The following is a 20,069-nucleotide window of genomic DNA, read 5'->3' on the forward strand; positions in this document are numbered from 1 at the left end:
CACCTTTTGGGCCTGAGTATACAAATCCTATATCACCTTCCTCATTTCATGCTTCCTATCCCTGGGATATGAGTTTTTCTGAAAATCCTAATAAGTCCACTTTCTAGAGACCTGAAAAGATATGAATGAGAGGTTACGGTCTGTAGCAAGTCGGTGTGGACCCAGACTCAGTTGTATTCTCTCATTAACTGGAATCTAAATGTGCCCTGTAACCCATATCAATGTAATTTGCTTTCCGTTGGATGCTAGTCTGCTTAATGTTTCACATCGTTTCACATTTTTCTCACTCTTGATATTTCTCAAGAATATTGAATCATGCTTGATTATCAGTTATGATATCTTAATTCCAACCTGTACTTTCAATTTGTATTGGTGTGCTGGGAACCTGACCTATTTCCAATATTCACGCCAAGAATACCGCAGCCAATTTGTTTGATAGTAACTTCTTGTGTCCTCATTTAAAACAAGCGTTTTTGTGGACGTTATTTCATGTTTGCTATCTCTGAGCCCATTGATCTGCCATTTTTAATCTGAAAGCGCTGTTTGCTGTCTCTTCGTTTAGAAAATTTCCTATATAAGTAATTAAGTAATCAAAACTTGAAAAATGTTTTTAAGAAAAAACTGTCAAGTCAGAACAATCGCTATTTAAAGCTGTTTCTGTAATAGTAATTATTATTATTTTCAGTTACTCCTTTAAAGTATTATACAGTTTAATTATTAATAGTTTAATTATTTAAATATTAGACTATTTTAGTTACTCCTTGTGGTGCGCTGAAACATTATACGGAGATGTTTAGGGTTCATTGGAAAGAAAATTGCTAAGTATTTTTGGCTAATAATTGTTTTTGTTTTTGTCATGTCTAATATTAACAGTTTTGATTGAACTAATTTTGTTGTGTGATAGTTGATTGAAGACAGATAATATAGGCGTTTGGCATTAGACCGAAGCTAAGCTCAAATTGAAATGTAAATTCAATTACAATATTATTTCCATAATTAGATAATAAATACGGAAATGAAACCGGTAGGAAATAGTGGTTTTATCTCAGCGTAAATTGATGAGAGGCAATAGCTAGTATCCAATTTGATTCCTCTGGATTGTTGGCTATTTGGGAAAGTTAAATTCTCAATTTGGGAAAGGAAAATTCTCATTTAAAACTTGCCCTAATGACCTCTTAACACATGCCAGTAATTAGTTCTAATTAGTTTTACAAACAAATCTTGAATTGGAAAATTACCTGGATCAATTGTGTTCCATGACAACTGAAAGCCATTCCCGGCGGCGTTATGATCTGATCTAAACCAAAGATACAGAGAGTCGTGAGATGTATTAAAATTCCCTCCAAGGGGAAGAGCAGTTCCACAAAATCTCCCAAGTAATTTTCCTTGCACATCCTCTCCTTCATGAATCTGCGAGCATGAAAGACATGTTTCAGAAATCTTGGTAGAGAAGTAAGACAAACTCTCTCTTCAACATTTTAACATACCTGCACAAGCCAAAACTAGAGACAAATTTTGCATATTTGCAGGCATTTCAACCAAGGCCCAAATCCAGAGAATCTTTGGCTAAAACTCAAAACATTGGCTTAAACGGAAATATCGACGTTATTTTTATTAAGAAAAGAGTAGGTGACATTAGATAAATTATGAGGTATTTTTAAAGAAAATTTGAAGGTCACCGAGAGGAGAGGAGGTGGGGTTAAAAAAAAAACTGGAAACATCGACAAAGAAGAGGGGGGTGCAATTCCCTTTTAAAATTATGTCAGACAAGTAAAAGAAAGGCGCAAAAATTCAAATTCCTGGTACCCAATCACAAAAAAATATTACTCATCAAAGCTGACATTTTTGAAATATATACACTAGAAAGTTGAAGCCGTCACCTAAAAGTTTTTCACTTATTTTATTTTATCTAACAGTTCGTGGTAACGAAGTGTGAGTAAGGAGCGACCCGGCTCAATAGTAACCGAAACTCTAAAAAATGGAATTTTGATACCAAGATATATCAAAAGAATCAGATTTAAATGCTGATTTCAAATATATAAGTTTCATCAAGTTTAGTCTTACCCATCAAAAGTTACGCGCCTGAGAAAATTTGCTTTATTTTCGACGAAACACCCCCTAAAAGTCATAGAACTTTAATGAAAATCACATCATCTGATTCAGCGTATCAGAGAACCATACTATAAGAGTTTCAAGCTCCTATCTGTAAAAATGTGGAATTTTGCATTTTTTGCCAGAAGAAAGATCAGTAATACGTTTAATTTGTTTTCTTTTCCAGGGGTGATCGTATCGAACCAGTGGCCCTAGAATATCGCAGGAGGGCTCATTCGAATGGAAATTAAAAGTTCTAGTGCCCTTTTTAAGTGACAAAAAAATGGAGGTGAACTAGGCCCCCTCCCACGCTCATTTTTTCCCAAAGTCATCCGATCAAAATTTTGAGATAGCCATTTTATTCATCATGGTCGAAAAATACATAAACTATGTCTTTGAGAATGACTTAATCCCCCCACAGTACTCGGGGGTAGGTCTGCAAGTTATGAATTTTGCCCAATGTTTACATATAGTATTTGTTATTGGGAAGTATACAGAATTTTTCTGGGGGAATTTTTTTGGTAGTTGGGGCGGGGGGTGTGGGGTGTCACGTGGGAGGATCTTTCCATGTAGGAAGTTTTCCTGGGGGAGGGGACATGGCGATGAAGGGGGTGCCGGATTTCCCAGCATTAATTAAAAAAAAATCAGAAATTAAATCATAAAAAAATGTCTCAACTGAAAGTAATGAGCAACATTACAATTAAAAACGAACAGAAGTTAATACGTATGTGATTGGGTTCACCCCCTACTCATTACTTCGTTCTTTACGCTAAAGTTTTTTTTTACTTTCATCAGAGCTATTTATTCTAATTAACGGCCTTTATGATTAATGAGTCATTCTTTAAAAATTGGAACAAAATTTGAATTTAGCGTAAAGAGCGAGGTATTGTCTAGGGGGCGAACCCCATAATATACGTAAAAAGAACATAAAAAAATAGAAGTTCGTTACGTAAGTTAATTTGTAGGTTATGTCAGAACAAAATTCCGAGAAAGCCATTCAGCCAAAAAAATTAAATTAATATGCAAATTGTGTTTGACTATTCATGTAGGGCGATCCAAAATAAAAGCTGAATTAACTCAAAAAAGTTCAGAAATTAAATAAAAAAACAAGTTTTTTAACTGAAAGTAAGGAGTGACATTAAAACTTAAAACGAACAAAAATTATTCCGTATATGAAAGGGGCTGCCCCCTCCTCAACCCCTCACTCTTTACGCTAAAGTTTGAGTTTTACTGTGTCTCAAAACTTTTTTTTTTAAAATAATAAAAAAATTTAGCGTAAAGACCAGGGAGTTGCGGCGGGGGCAGCCTTTTTCATATACGGAATAATTTCTGTTAATTTTAAGTTTTAATGTCTCTCCTTACTTTCAGTTAAAAAAACTTGTTTTCCTTATTTAATTATGAAAGGCATGAGACGGATAAAACTTCTTCAATGACTCAACTACCCTTTGCCACCAGGTGTACATTTTGGAGAATAACGCTTAGAATATATCTCCGAAAACCTGTTTCATAGCTACAAAAAAGTGAGACGGATGATACATGCATTGGACTTAGATAGAATGCATTGGACTTATAATTTGGGCTATATATTTGCACATTTGGGATGAGGGGTAGGTTAGGTTAAGGTAGGTTGGGTTAGGCTAGGTTACGTTGGGTTAGGTTTCCATAATTTTGTTTCTAAAGTATTATTTTATCATCATGTTTTGTTATAATTCATTAGGATCAATCTAACTTCACTTCTTGGATGTGTTTCCAACAACCGACAATTACCGAAAAATTACTACTGATAAAAGAGAGAATAAGCAAACTCACATAACTGTTTAACAAAACGAGTTTGCAACGCCAATTTTTAGCTAATTGTCTGGAGTTGTAATACTGAAAATGATGAAAAATTCTACCTAAGGCTTATGTGATAAATACTAGACTTTCTAACTCGGTGACACTCTTAGGACTGGAAACCCACCAAAGTCCCAAAACATTGGATTTATTATGCAGTGACCTGATGATTGTCCAAAATTCCAGTAAATCATATTTTTTGTTAAAACATTGAAGCATGTAAAATTTGTTAACCCCTTCTGGTGGAATACGTACCTAACATAGTAATTCATTTGCCAAAAATAAATTTTACCAACATATTAATTTCTTAGTCACCAGTTTTGAATTCACAAGATACAATATATTTTACTAGCATATTGATTTCTCGGTCACATTTTTTGAATTCACAAGCCACGGAGGGGGGGGGATACAAAGTGTGAACAAAATGTTTACAGGATTGTTTATTTTAAAAGCGTAATGATAATAAAAAATATTGCACTTTAAAACAAAAAAAAAGAAGCAGAAAAATCTAGAAAATTACGACACATCCTTCAGAGCTCAGTCTAATCAGCCTAATTGCAGGGATGCCAATGAAAGCAAAATTCACCATTTTTTTGAAAAAATCACCAAATGACAAATTAGCGGTGAAAAAATTTAGTATACCGGATACCAGGGCTGTATCCAGGATTTTTGTTCAGGGGGATTTTACCAATTTTTGACTTTTTGGGGGGGGGTTTACTAATTTTTGACTCAGTTTTCGACTAATTTTACTGATTTTTACCAAGGTTTTACTAATTTTCGAGTCGGTCAAAAAATTTCGGGGGGGGGGGGGTTCAAACCGGGTACCCCCCCCCCTGGATACAGCCTTGCCGGATACATCTATATCTATGATGTAAAGCAATTAGGATAGTGAGATTTACATCTTATAACTGGTGGCAAGTGGCACTTTCTCAGACATTACCACAATTGCCCTCATTATATAAGCCTCATGTAGGCCTACTAAGGTTTACTGGAATGGAGTAAACATTCACGCATGGAAATGGAAAAGATACCATTTGATAAAAGGTAAAACTTGCTTATTGTCATGCTACATCGCACTAATCATGTCATCATTTTGAAAGCTGAGTAAAAATGTTTCAATATGGAGATTTTTTTTTGCGTTGAGTAGTGGGCGTTTAAAGACAATCCCTTTTTTATAAGGCTAATCAAATTTGATTAGCCTTTTTGAAAAATTTGAAAAACTTGTTTTCCTTATTTAATTATGAAAGGCTTGAGATGGATAAAACTTCTTAAATGACTAAACTACCCTTTGCCACCAGGTGTACATTTTGGAGAATAACGCTTAGAATATATCTCCGAAAACCTGTTTCATAGCTACAAAAAAGTGAGACGGATGATACATGCATTGGACTTAGATAGAATGCATTGGACTTATAATCTGGGCTATATATTTGCACATTTGGGGTGAGGGGTAGGTTAGGTTAAGGTAGGTTGGGTTAGGCTAGGTTACGTTGGGTTAGGTTTCCATAATTTTGTTTCTAAAGTATTATTTTATCATCATGTTTTGTTATAATTCATTAGGATCAATCTAATTTCACTTCTTGGATGTGTTTCCAACAACCGACAATTACCGAAAAATTACTACTGATAAAAGAGAGAATAAGCAAACTCACATAACTGTTTAACAAAACGAGTTTGCAACGCCAATTTTTAGCTAATTGTCTGGAGTTGTAATACTGAAAATGATGAAAAATTCTACCTAAGGCTTATGTGACAAATACTAGACTTTCTAAAGTATTATTTTATCATCATGTTTTGTTATAATTCATTAGGATCAATCTAATTTCACTTCTTGGATGTGTTTCCAACAACCGACAATTACCGAAAAATTACTACTGATAAAAGAGAGAATAAGCAAACTCACATAACTGTTTAACAAAACGAGTTTGCAACGCCAATTTTTGCAACGCCGAGTTTGCAACGCCAAAAAGCTGAGTAAAAATGTTTCAATATGGATATTTTTTTTGCGTTGAGTAGTGGGCGTTTAAAGACAATCCCTTTTTTCTAAGGCTAATCAAATTTTTGGGCGAAATTGGAACGTGCTACTGTTACTGATACGCGCTACGGGTCTCTACTAGCCTCCAAAACAAAGAGAAGCATTTTTCATACCCAAATCACTAAAAATGCCCAATTCCCACAGATTTTGTCCGTGGCACTAGTTTTAGTCTTCATTTTAAGTATGCATTTCAAAATGCTGCAAACTCTTAGACATGAATTACAAATAGTGAATTGGCTTCAAAAACATTTTTCTTATTTACAGTGTATTTTATGATAATTTTAGGTACTTATGTGTTATAGTGACCACACTAAAGAAGTGAGGTTAGTTAATCATAATGAAATATACGATAATATGATGAAAATATAATACTTTAGTAAAAACAAAAATATGGAAACTACAACAGAGAATTATGGAAAGCAGGCCTCCCAGAACCTATTATTTTCAATACCTAACCACCTCTGTATATTAAATATGTAATTAAAATATACCTACGTGTATACCGTTTATCTCGCTCCAACTAAGCTGATTATCTCAAAGTGGACACAAAAAGTCAGTTTCATTACAGATCAACATCAAATTGTTGTCGCTAAAGCACGCCAGTACCTAATTTTCCTAATTATCATTTCAAAATTCTATCATTTCTATTCGTCCAAGAAAATCTGTTACGGCTTAAAGTTAGCGGGATAGCCAAATTAAAAAATATTGCAAAATAGGAATTGACATATGTCTACAGCTTTCTTACTTCTTCTTGAACTGACAACTTAAGAGTAAAATATGAATTTTCAACTTCTTCTCGAATTGAAAGCAAAAAATGCAATAACTTTCGAATTGAAAGGAAAAATGGCAAACTACGATTTTTGAACTCGTAACAAAACATAATGACTTCATTAAATTATACAAGGAAATACTTAGGATACGTGAGTGTTAATCGTTAATCTTCTTCAAATTCTTAAATTTCAATTTGCACCAGGTATGTCCCATGTATGCACCAGGTATCTTTGGTGCACCATGTATGTCCCATGTATGCATAAGGTATGTTTTGTGCCCCAGGTATGTCTCATGTATGCACCAGGTATGTTCAGTGCACCAGGTATGTCCCATGATACATCCTGCACAAGCCTATGAACAGGCATAAGAGAAAAAATGAGGCTGAGGTTCGAGTTGTTTTCCAGCAGGAAAATTATTGAGATTGAGAAGACAAAATTGTCTTTCTGCTAAGGCACTGGAGTGGGGAAGGGACATCAATACTGTGCAAACATAAATAGTTGCAGCAAAAACGTAGTAAAATCACTAGTAATTTAGGTAAAATGGCTAAAAATCGCCAAATCACCAAAAAATCACCAAAGAGAAAACAAATCAACAAATGCGGTGATAAATCACCAGCGGTGGCAACCCTGCTGGTTGCAAGTTAGAACTAGTGTTTCCAACACTTTTAAGTAAACTGTACCAATGTTTTGACTAAAATCGTACCACCAGACGACAATGCGTACCATCTGAAGAGCAAGCTAAAAATTTGCCGTTACAGGAAACACATTTTTCGATAAACTAAAACTTGAACATATATCCGAGTCAGAAAGAAACGAGTGAAACCAAAACTTACTGGGAAACCTGTGTTGTACCAAAAAGTTTCAAAATGTACCTATTGTACCAGGAAATCTAAATCGTACCAAAAACGATACAATTCTACCGTGTTGGTAACACTAATCAGAACAAATAAAAAAGAGCTTTACCTGTAACCAGTCAAAGAGACATTGATTTACTAGCGATTCCTCAATATCGAATCTCGTAAAAGTCACGTTTAAAACTTTTCCCGGATGTGTTTTTATCATCCAAGCACAGATTACTAAGTGAGGGTAAAGTTCACTTTCACTCGATGGAAAACTGATAGTGCCTTCTGTAGCGGGGAAGAAGCCTCCGCATGCTAGAAATAAAATGTTGTTAAATCGACAAATTAATGCTGAACATATTAAAAAAAATATTCTATATGCCCTTGCAATAGGATAAATCCTGCACAGCCATTTCTGACTTAGAGGGAATTGAAATTCACGTTTCAGTTTCTGGGTCGTTTTTGAAGAGACAAGTACTGAAAGGGGGATTGATCCCTGGGCTGAAAGGGGGATTGATTCCTTGATTAAAAGGGGGATTGATCCCTGGGCTCTGTATTGCCAAGCAAATCTTCTATCAATTGTGCTAATAAAAAACAAATAGTCTTGTAATAGATTGTGTACTTTGAAAAAGAGGATAGAAACTCAAAGAGGGAGGGGCTTGGGGATGATTCGCCTTAAGATTGAGAGACAACAATTTATAAGTAATCCAATTTTTGGTATGTAAGATCCTTTTACGCTATAAAAAAAAGTCTTTCGATAACTTTCCATTCTTTTTTTACTCCCTATGATAAATCATTGATTTGTTTGCTCGGTATATAGTAAGTTGATAGGATGTCAGAGTTAACAGTTAAGAGTTGTCATGGGTCCTGCAACCTAGTAAAGAAGGAACCAAGTCCCATAGAAAGTGGCATCGGGTTGGAATTCAAATACATCATCAAAAAGTCCATATCAAAAACCTCAGACAGAAAAACTACAGCCCCCAGCCTTGAACAACGAGGAAAATCACTTTTAGCAAGGGTGGCACTGTTGTGTCCCCTTTTTGCTTCTTTTATTTCTTCTTCGCTATCAGGGCACTGGAACATCATAAAAAGCTGTTTAAGGGCTCATTTGAAAACTAATCTTTATTCGTAATTAATTAAAAAAAAACTTTCCGAAAAATAAGTTTTTCAAAGAAAAGTAAAGGCCATTTTAACGTTAAGCTTATCAGATACAAATACCTGTTAAAATTCAAACTCAAAACAACCAGAAATTACTATTAAAGAATAAATGAAACCCAAAACGAACAGAAATTAAATAAAAAATCGGAGCAAATAACATACAACAAGTAGTAATATAAATGAATTCATTGATCTTAAAGCGAGTAATGCTTGGATTGAATATGATAATAAAGCTTAAAACGAAAAAAAAAACATTTTGCTATTGAAGTACAAATGAAACTTAAAACGAACAGAAATTAAATAAACAATCAATGCAAACAAACATACAATAGATATTAATATAAATGAATAAATAAATTTTAAAAAGAGGGAAACTTAAGTTGAATATGCAAATCAAGCTTGAAACGAACAAAAATCACTACTAACAAGAGTTTGGGTATCGCCTCCTTCTCTCACTGTAAAAGTCTAAAACCTACTGCGTCATTAGCGCTTCACTGAAAACTAATTTTATTACAAATATATTTTTTTGTACTTAATATTGAAATAAACATTAAAATTATAGTAAAATTTGAACTTATCAGCTTTCACCTTTTAATATCATTATACATCAAACATCCAGTTTAATTTATTTATTCTTCCTAAAGTTGTTCAAGACGAATGTAGTCTCACTACAAACAAGAGTTTGGATACTGCCCCCTTCCTTAACTGTAAATAAAAACCGAAAGCCTACTGCGTCATGGGTACTTAACTGAAAAGAAATTATAGTACAAATATTTTCTTTTCCAGTTCTTACAGCATTGAGAATAAAAATAACATTGCAGTGAAAAAAATTCTTGAACTGATGGATCTTTCAACAATTAATATCATTGTACATCAAATATTCAATTTGATGTTGTTTATACTTTCCAAGACTATTCAAGACGCATATAGTTTTCAGTAAAGCGCAAATGACGCAGTAGGTTTTAGACTTTTAGCTTAAGTTTGAAATGGCCTTTACTTTTCTTTGAAAAACTTATTTTTCGGAAAGTTTTTTTTTAATTAATTTTGTAAGTTTTTGATTGAAAAAACTTTCAAGTTTATAAGACTTCCTTATTCAATATCAAACTTAAAAAAATAAAATGTTCATCAAAGTATCCAAACTGGTATCAAAGTAACAATATCAAAGTAAAAAAATTGGTTTGTGTGAAACTTGGAGTTTTTATTATCTGATGTTTGAGCTATTTTTAACAAACTGGCTATCTCAAATTTTTTATCGGAGGGGTTTGGGGTAAAAGGTTGTGGGGGGACTATTTGCCCCTCGGTCTCTTTTGAATCTTTAAAAGTGAACTAGAACTTTCTATTTTCAATCAAATGATCCCTCTCTGAAGTTTATACGAGCATCCCTTCTATAAGAACCATATATAACCCCAGAGACTAACTTACAATGCCTGTCCCTCTGCCATGGGGGTTTTGTTGACCCCAGAGTTTTAATATCTGATTTTCGAACTATTTTGAACAAAATGATCACCTCAAATTTTTCTGATGGGCTTATCGATCCCATAAACTCAAAGGCATGGAGGGCGGGAGGGGCTAGTTGCCCTCCGATCTTTTTTTACTCTGAGAAAATGAACTAGAACTTTTAATTTCCAATCAAATGAGCCCTCTCTGAAGTTTATACGAGCATCTTTTTCATAAGAACCATATACGGCCCCAAGACAAAGCTTACAATGCCTGGCCCCGAGCCCTGGGGGGTTGTGTCGACACCGGATTTTTTTTTATCTGACCTTCGAACTATTTTTAACAAAATATCTATGTCAAATTTTCATCAGACGGGTTTGGGAAAAGAAAGTGGGGGGGGGGGGCTAGTTGCCCGCGGATCTCTTTTGACTATTAAAAAGTGAGCTTGAACTTTCAATTTCCGATCAAATGAACCCTCTCTGCAGTTTATACGAGAATCCTCTTTATAAGAACCATATATGCCCCACGGCATAATTTACAACGCCTGCCCACTAGCCCCGGGGGGGTTTGTCGACACCTGTGTTTTCGTTATATGACTTTCGAACAATTTTTAACTTAATGGCTGTCTCAAAATTTTTATCGGATACATTTGGGGAAAAAACAGGTGTGGGGGAGCTAGTTTCCCTCCGATCTCTTTTGACTCTCAAAAACTGAACTAGAACTTTCAATATTCAATCAAATGAGCCCTTTCTGAAGTTTTTACGAGCATCCCTTCCATAAGAACCATATATTCCCCCAGGGCATAACTTACAACGCGTACCCTCGGAACCTGGGGGGCTGTGTCAACCCCGGAGTTTTCATTTTATGGTCTTTGAACTATTTAAAAAAAAATGGCTATCTTATAGTTATTATCGGATGGGTTTGAGGAAAAAAGGACATGGGGGGACTAGGTGCCCTCCAATCTCTTTTGACTCTTAAAAAGTGAAAAGTGAAAGACCTAATTTCCAGAACTTTCAACTACGTTGAAAAAAATTGCTATATCAAAATTGTGATTGATTGTGTTTGGGAAAATGGTGGGCGTGAGAGGGGGGTTAGTTGCCCTCCAATCACTTCCGAATATTAAAAAGGGCACTAGCCCTTTCAATTTCCAATCAAATGAGCCCTCTTTGAATTTTACACGAGCATCTCTTCCATAAGAACCATATGTGCCCCTAGGGCATAACTTAAAACGCCTGCCCCCGTCCCTGGGTGGTTGTGTCGACACCGGAGATTTGTTATATGATCTTTGAACTAATTTTAACAAAAAAGCCATCTCAAAATTTTTATCGGATACATTTGGGAAAACAAGGTCGTGGGGAGGCGGGGGGTGGGCTGGTTACCCGGCAATATCTTTTGACGCTTAAAAAGTGAACTAAAACTTTCAGTTTCCGCTCAAATGGGCCCTCTTGGAAGTTTATGCGAGCATTCCTTCCATAAGAACCATATATGCTCCCAGGGCACAACTTATAACCCTAGCCCTGAAGACTGTGGGGGAGTGTCCTGCTCAAAGATATAATTCCCAGAACTTTCAAAATTTTGATTGGATATGTTTGAGGAAATGGTGGGCGTGGAAGGGGAATTAGTTGCCTTCCAATCACTTTCGACTATTAAAAAGGGCACTAGCCATCTAAATTTTCAATGGATTGAGCCATTTTTGAAGTTTCTACGACAACGCTTTCTATAAAAAAACCTTATATGCCCCTCGGGCCTAATTTACAACCATTGCCCTGAGGGCTGTGGGGGGGGGGGGGTTATCCCCAAAGACCTAATTTCCAGAATTTTAAACTACTATTAACAAAATGGCCATCTCAAAATTTTGATTGGATATGTTTGGGGGAAAGGAGGGCCTGAGAGGTGGGTTAGTTGCCCTCCAATCACTTTCGACTATTAAAAAGGGTATTGGCCCTTTGAATTTCCAATCGGATGATCCCTTTTTGAAATTTCTACGACAAAGGCTTCTATAAAAAACCTTATATGCCCCCAGGGCATAACTTACAATCCCTGCCCTGAGGGCTGTGGGGGGAGTGTTCTCCTCAAAAACATAATTTCAGTCTGGAAATCAACTATGTAGAACAAAATGGCTATCTCAAAATTTTGACTGGATGTGTTTGGGGAAATGGCGGACGTAGAAGGGGTGTTAGTTGCCTTCCAATCATTTTTGACCCTTAAAATGGGCACTAGAACTCTCGATTTCCAATCGAATGAGCCCCCTTTAAAGTTTATACGACGACACCTTCCATATGATGTGCCTCTGGGGAAAAAATAAATACATAATAATAAATAATAAGACATTGGAGCCGTATGGCCTTTACTACAGGCAAAGCTATAGCGTTGCCTCTGACCGAATTTCGTATATTCAACCAGATAACATCATCATAAAGGGCTGTATGAAACGTAAAAATTGCACTTTAGGTGCAATTTCTGAAATAGAAACCAGAAAGGCTGGGAAAAATGAAAAGGGAATAATGACAACCTCCATGGTTAGACACCCTAAACCTTGTGTTTATAATATTCCATCTTGTATAACCTCCTCCCAGCCCCTTTAATATTTTTCATTAGTCTTCTACTGGCTAATAGAACTAGTTGGTTGCAGCAACGTCATAGAGAGCTGGTTAAGGTCTCATTTCAAAGCCAATTTTCATGTTTACGTGCTTTTTTAGTATAAGCAGCAGACTACTGCGGCATCGCAGTAGTCTATGACATCGCAGAGATGTTTCAATGCTCATTTTAAAACTCTTGATAATACCTAAGTGTTCTTTGTAAATTTGTTTCGATAATTCAACCACAAAACCCGATATGGTACCAAAAATGCTATATTTTTGTGCAATACCTACAGTGAAAATTCAGGGTAGTATCGAAAGAGTAGGCTACCATAAAAATTTCGATGGTCAAAATTTCCCTGTTTTCAAAAAATTCGCAACCCTACAGCTATCAGTTTAGTCAAATGCTGAAATATGTCGTCTAGATTAGAGTTAGCACAAAAATCCAATTTTACTAGAATAGCATAAATATTAGCCAATTTTAACAGGTATGTTTAAAAAGCAGGCTACGGGACTTTAGAAGATACCCCTATCTCGCTCATTGTAAACTTTTTATTTTGTGCGGGCAACAAAAATTAAAAGCAAAACTTAATTTCAGGCAAGTTTTAGAAAAAACATTTAACTCCTCATTTTTTTGTGCCAGAGATAAAGATATTGAGTTTTATTGAAGTTTACGTCACAAGAAAGTATAATTTATTTCGATTAAACAGAACAGATTTTTCTTTTTAATGTAGAGGAAACGGTAGACCCGAAAAACGTTATAACATATCTGCTAGGAAAATACAAAATTTTGCTTAAAGGAACCATCTTTGGACCAATTTGATTTGGCCACTTTGAGACTTCCCTATGGTATCACCTCGTTGATTGACAAGCTCATCAACAAAATGGAAGCAAATTTTCATTTTAAAACTCCATAAAATTCCAAAGACACTTTTTTTTTCTTGTCCTTAGTTGACACTAAGGCTCACAGAATAATTTCAAGGTACTGTGTCTTTTCTAGACCGAAGTTTATTTCAAGGCATTTTCCTCTAAAAAACTATATTTACAAAAACAAGACTGAGAATTGCCCTTAGAACAATAAAGTTTACAAAACCTGTCTATATAACTAAATTGTCCATCACGATGGAAAAGCTATATTTAAAAACCTGGTAATATCCAAATTCACAGACTTTTCTAGAAGCTTAACTATCGAGTCAACAATTTAGATTATGAACTAACGATCCCGATTGCCCGTGAAGCACCGATTCTATGATCTAAGTTATTTTTGAATAGTATTTTTATAATTTGTATTAGATAAAACGCAGATAAAAAATTCCCACATCTAAGAAGTAGAAGCAAAATAACTTACTCTGAAGTTGTGTTTCACAGTTATATCCAGTAAAACCTGTAGGACAAATACAACTATAAACTGCTCCATTGGAGCTGCAAGTTCCCCCATTTAGGCAAGGGTTGGATTCACAAAGATTTAGCTGAGCCTCACAACGTTGACCGGTATAACCAGGTGCGCAAAGGCAGACAAAAGTGGTGGCTCTTGATATACAAGTTCCTGTTGTTGCGCAAGGACTGGAAGAACAAGGATCAGCATGTATTATAGCTCCATCATTAGGAATGATGTTATTGGTCGGTCCACCCTGCATTGGCATGCATCCAAGAGGTCCCATTCCTGATCCAGTGTAACCAGAACGACATTGACAGAACACATAGCTTGTAGATATGGCTATAATAATTTACAGGTTAGCGTAGTTGTTTAAAAAAAAAAAAAATCAATCATAAAGTGAAATTTTGTGGCAGCAATAGGTTTTATAATTCAGAGAAAATTTGATACATTGAAAATCAGAAAATATTGATTAGACAAATAAATCTCAATTTTAAAGGTTATCTCAATCCGATAAATGAGTGAGTTGAACATTATAAATGAGCAAGAATAAATTTCCGTATCCAATGATTATTGAAATAGCTAAGAAATAGACATATCTTTAGAATCAAATTTCATCCTGAATCCAAAAATAATATTCATTCTGCTGCAAATTTTGTTTTATCCCCCTATAATGATTAAATATAGACCCCAAATTGTATATAAGCAACGGATACGCTGATTGCCGTTCCCTTTCTTGTTTGTCGTTCTATCAATTTAAAGAAAAGAACCATATAGGAATAATTTTGTTTTTCCTAACCAACCTGAGAACTCAAAGCAGAAATGACTTTTATATTTGGATGTAGGATAAAATTCTGATTCTAACAATGCGTCTATTTCTTAGTCAATAAACAAATTGACAGGCTTTTGTGGATTTCTAGTTGAAAACAGCATTGAAAAGCCTCATTGAACGGTAATAAGACTTTGAGACCTTGGTAATCTTGTTATCCTAAATTTGTACTATTTAATAAACTGGTGATGTGAAACAGAATAACGAACAAAGTAAATTTTTTATCCAAGGTCTTACGGTCTAGCAGTAACAGCTCTGCCTTATGATTGTCTTAATCTTGGATTCAAAAATTATTTTTAAACACATATTCTCTTTCAAGCAGCGATTCCTTTTTAATGACCAATTCTCCTAGAATATTAGAGTAAAAGAAGCAAAAATAATGAAAGTATACTTTCTGATGAGAGTTTAAATTCTTTTTCATCATTATAGCACATTATATAACACGATTATAGCACAAAATAAACGAAATAATAACATTAAAAAAAAAACAAGAAATAATAAAATGAGAAAATAAAATGAATATAATGACACGAAAAAAAAAAAAACAGGGGACACAAACACCCCTACGGCTCCTCGGTGTGGTCGTGGTAACCTAGTTTCGTATCTAGGATAAGACAAATTTTTTATATACGTATTCCTTTTCAAGCAGCGATTCCTTTTGAATGATCAGTTCTCCTAAAATATTAGAGTAAAAGAAGCAAAAATAAGGAAAGAATACTTTCTGATGAGAGTTTAAATTCTTTTGCATCATTATAGCACATTATAGAACACGATTATAGCACAAAATAAACGAAATAATAACACAAAAAAAAACAAGAAATAATAACATGAGATAATAAAATGAAAATAATAACACGAAAAAAAAAAACAGGGGACACACACACCCCTACGGCTCCTCGGTGTGGTCGTGGTAACCTAGTTTCGTATCTAGGATAAGACAACTTTTTTAAATACGTATTCTCTTTCAAGCAGCGATTCCTTTTGAATGATCAGTTCTCCAAAAATTGTAGAGTGCTGCCCAAGACCCTCTATGGTCAGGATTATTTTACATCCTATTATCCTACAAATCACCGACCGATTGATAAGATTCTATGCTGTGTTTTATAAGCTTGAGTACAAATCGTGCTTCAGTATGCATGTCAAATTTAGTATATTACAAACAACCCAATAAGAGAGCTTGCACAGGGTTGCCACCCCTAGTGATTTATCACTACTGCTAGTGAGTTTTTATATTACCTAAACAAAAAAATCACTAAATTTGAATATGAATCACTAGAATATTGAAGAAAATCACAAAATCAACCATAAAATCACTAAAATCTACTGATTTTTTTTTCTCATAGCGTGGCAACCCTGAGCTTACGTTTTATTACAGATTTAATATCATTAATGCTATAGAGCTTACAGAAAATAATGCTTTACATTACGGAATAATCGTGTACAAACAAATGTACATGTGTACCAAAATAATTAAGGGCTATGAATTAAAATCGAAATATGAATCAATCAATTTAATATGAATCAATCAATTTTATATGAAAATATTCATCTTTTTTTTTTGACATTGTTGAAACACAAGTTGGTCAATAGTTGCAATCACATTGTCACCATCTTCCTGATTTATTATTGTAGAAATAGAAATATGTCTTAAATTCCCTTCGTCAGGCATTTCGCAAAAATTATTTCCCTCTTTATCCATTCCCGGCACCATATTTCTAAATCTTTGGACTTATCTGTGTTTTAGAAGCAACCTGGTCTGTTATTTCCGAAATTACACTGATTTGTGGGAATCACTCCAACCTCCCGACCTCCTAGGTGGGAATCAGGGCCGGATAAGCACGAGTGCTCCCAAGCTATGGTTGGGGCCTCGGAGCGAGGATTCACACCCCCGTCCCTAGCGAGTCGGGAGGAGAGCCCTAAGTTGCACCTCACAGCGGTGGAGTGGTGTAACATTTTATTAGTAGCCTAGCCCGACAAATAAAATGGCTAAAGCAACGGGGCGCCAAGGGTCTGGGGAGCCTTCGGTCAAGTCAATTCCTATGAAACACCAATGGATATTGAAGATCAAATGATCGACGATACCTATGAGGTCTCAAAGCGCATCGGACTGGCCATCAGCGGCGCAAAGACTAAAGTATTGGCTCTCAAGTAACCTGCTCCTTGCCAAGTTACCCTCGACGGTGAGCCAATAGAAAGCGTTGAGGAATTCAAGTATCTTGGTTCTATCATAACACCAGATGGCGGAGCTGAAAGGGATATCTCTGCCCAAATAGCAAAAGCCTGGGGAGTGTTTACTAGTCTGAAAAAAACATTATGGACCAGACGGGAGATCTCAACCAAAGCAAAAGTCAGAATCTATGGTGCAACTGTTCGAGCAGTAATTCTGTATGCTTGCGAGACATGGCCGATCAAGACTGAAGATGCGAGAACTTTGGACGTGTTCGACCACCGCTGCCTTCTTTACATCCTCCGCATTAAGAGATGGGACAGGATTTCCAATAGTGAAGTAAGGAGTCGCTGTGGCCAATCAGAAGAGCTATCACTTATCATTAAAAGACGTCGCCTGAAGCTCCTCGGCCACACATTGCGCCATCCCAAACGCACGATATGTCGAGACGTCCTTGTCTGCGAACCATCCTCCTCCTCGAAACGTAAATCAGAAGGACAAAAAAAGAACCAGTGGCAAAAATACAAAGAGAACCTAAAACCGCAGGGTGAATTCAGGAGACACGGTCGGAGATGGGACAAAGATTGGCTGAAGATCGCCGGAGAAGCTGCAGCCGACAGGTCCAAGTGGTCGTCGGAAGTCATCGCAAGATCCTTTGGTGCCGGGCAGGACAGTTCATCGCCTGGTTCCCGCCGAAAGTAAAAGTAAGTAAGTAAGATTTGTGGATCGTTGCTATGAGTGGTGACTATATCTAACCATAGTTCATTGAGGTAATAAATTCCATGATTGACAAAGGCCAAAAATCAAATCCATCATATTAAGTTCTTCTAACGATTTTCTATTGGATAGTCTTTTGAAAATTCTTCCAGAATTAGGCCGTACACACTAGGCCGCACTGCTATCACATGTAGTCAAATTCAAACCGAGTAATCAAAACCAAAAATCAATACTCACGCGGCGAACACAATAGCAATAGCGCGTACAAGTTGTAACCTGTTATTATTTACATTAGCAAAGATTCTCAAAAAAAATTTAGTAGCAACAGACATGACGACTTACACGGAATACTGGTCCCTGTCTAATGTAAATGTTTGTCAGCTTAACATCATACTCTCTCTCACTATCTTCTTCGTTTCTAAAATCTGTAAGGCTATAGATTTTATGTAAGATAATATTTCATAGATAGTTGAATTTTTTTTTTACAAATCCTCAAAGTTACCGAGGATAGTATACCCCATGGGCTTTTTGTGTGATGAATTCCAAATTATTTTAAGACGAGGTTTGGGAAAGATACGGGGTTGCACCTATGTTTGATACCCCAAATTCAGCAAAAACTCATTTCGGCTTCTTAGTTTCTTTGCCTATGATAAGAAAAGATATTTTTGTAAGTTTATTGTTTATATTTTCTAAACCTAAGAGAAAGCGAAAAAATTAATAAAAAAAATAACCGTTGTGGTATTAAAAGTAAAGAGCAAAGTTTAAACAAAACAAACATTACTGTTTCACAGTATATGAGACATATTTTAAAAATCTTTTTTTCAAATCGGCCAGCTGATGATATTTCCCTATGTTTGCAAATTAAAAAAATAATACTTTACTGAAAACATGGTGCGTAAAACATGGTCCTCTATTATAAGATGTCGATTCAGGCAATGAACTCGTCCCACCACTCCCGAAAAAAAAAACAGGGGGGATTTTAGGGGAAGGACAGAGAGGCACTTACCCGGGGCGCAGAAATTTCATGGGTTAAAAGTTTAATATAAATAATCTAACGGTTATAATCATTATGTATTTTTTTTCAATTATATTTTTATTAAAATAAAGAAGAGAGTGTATTTAATACATGAAAATAATTAATAAATTAATGAAATAAAAATAAGTTAGAAATAATTACATAACAATAGCTAAACTAATTTAATTAAAATAATTAATAGTAAAATTTCAATAATAACAAGGAAATGTTGCTATAATTCGACATGAAAATTTTTTGGGGGACAGAAAGGGGGGGCAGCAGTCAAGATTTTGTCCCAGGCGCAAGAGAGGCCAGGACCGCCACTGACAAAAACACACAAAGATAAGATTACCTGGGTTATCAATGCATGTTGCGAAAGGATGACATCCACCGTTATTTGCAGAACAAGCACCGACATATCTGCAACTAATTCCATCTCCTTCATATCCAACTGGGCAAGGTCCACATTGTCGAGATCCCTTTAAAAAGTAAACATTGTTAATTTTTATAAACCTTGTTTAGCGAAACTAAACATTTATTCTTAGATAGAGAAAGATGGCCATCGTTGTCAGCAGTCTAAACGAGGATTTTTTCTATTTTCTTCAGTGATAGGGTGTTTTCTCCTTTTTAATGGAAAAAAATATTCACAAAATTCTTTTTTAAATTTTAGGAAAGATATAAACATCTTTGTAGTGTTTTACCCCCATTCTCCACCTCCGCCAACCTATACTCTGCAGGCTATTCCTCTGTCTCACTTCCATTCCCCAGCCAGTTGATTGGTGAAAAAATTACCTATTTTTCTGGCATAACTAGCTTAGCCCTACTGGAATAAACACCTTTGTATGTACCTTTGCCTACATTCCAGTTTTATCTGGAGGAGGACCTAGAGAAAACAAGCAAGAGGGTAGATCTAGTTCTTAAGGATCTTAGCGGTTTTTTTTGTCATCTCTTCGAAAAGAAGACATGGCCTACGTGGTAATTATTCGTTTAGTATCTGTAGATTTTTCTAAGAAAATTGCCAAGAGCTTTTGAAATGGAATTATTTGTGTGTGCTCAGTGGCAATTTTGAGCTGAGCATTATTGAATTTTTTGGGAACATTCTGCAAATGTTTTCTGAAAATAAAGTTTCTGGAAAATATGCTTGAAGTAAAAACAAAAATCGGAAACACAAAATATATGCTCGTTATTAGTATTTTTTTTTTTTCAATTTTACATTAGTTTAAC

At 35.4% G+C, this 20,069-nt stretch overlaps 1 protein-coding gene across 1 annotated transcript in view; it reads right to left on the bottom strand.

The window, feature by feature from the left end:
- The window catches only part of LOC148942958 (cubilin-like), a 405,682-nt gene that overhangs the window by 274,890 nt on the left and 110,723 nt on the right, over positions 1–20,069 (bottom strand). The window contains exons 10-13 of the mRNA XM_089102575.1: positions 19,198–19,324; positions 14,091–14,459; positions 7,693–7,883; positions 1,239–1,410 (exon numbers count right to left, since the gene is read on the bottom strand). Coding sequence (XP_088958701.1) covers positions 1,239–1,410; positions 7,693–7,883; positions 14,091–14,459; positions 19,198–19,324 — 859 coding nt within the window. The remainder of the gene's footprint in view (positions 1–1,238; positions 1,411–7,692; positions 7,884–14,090; positions 14,460–19,197; positions 19,325–20,069) is intronic.

This window comes from Artemia sp. Qi Xiang Cuo, chromosome 16 (assembly GCF_049724085.1).
Source record: "Artemia sp. Qi Xiang Cuo chromosome 16, ASM4972408v1, whole genome shotgun sequence".
NCBI lineage: Eukaryota > Metazoa > Arthropoda > Branchiopoda > Anostraca > Artemiidae > Artemia > Artemia sp. Qi Xiang Cuo.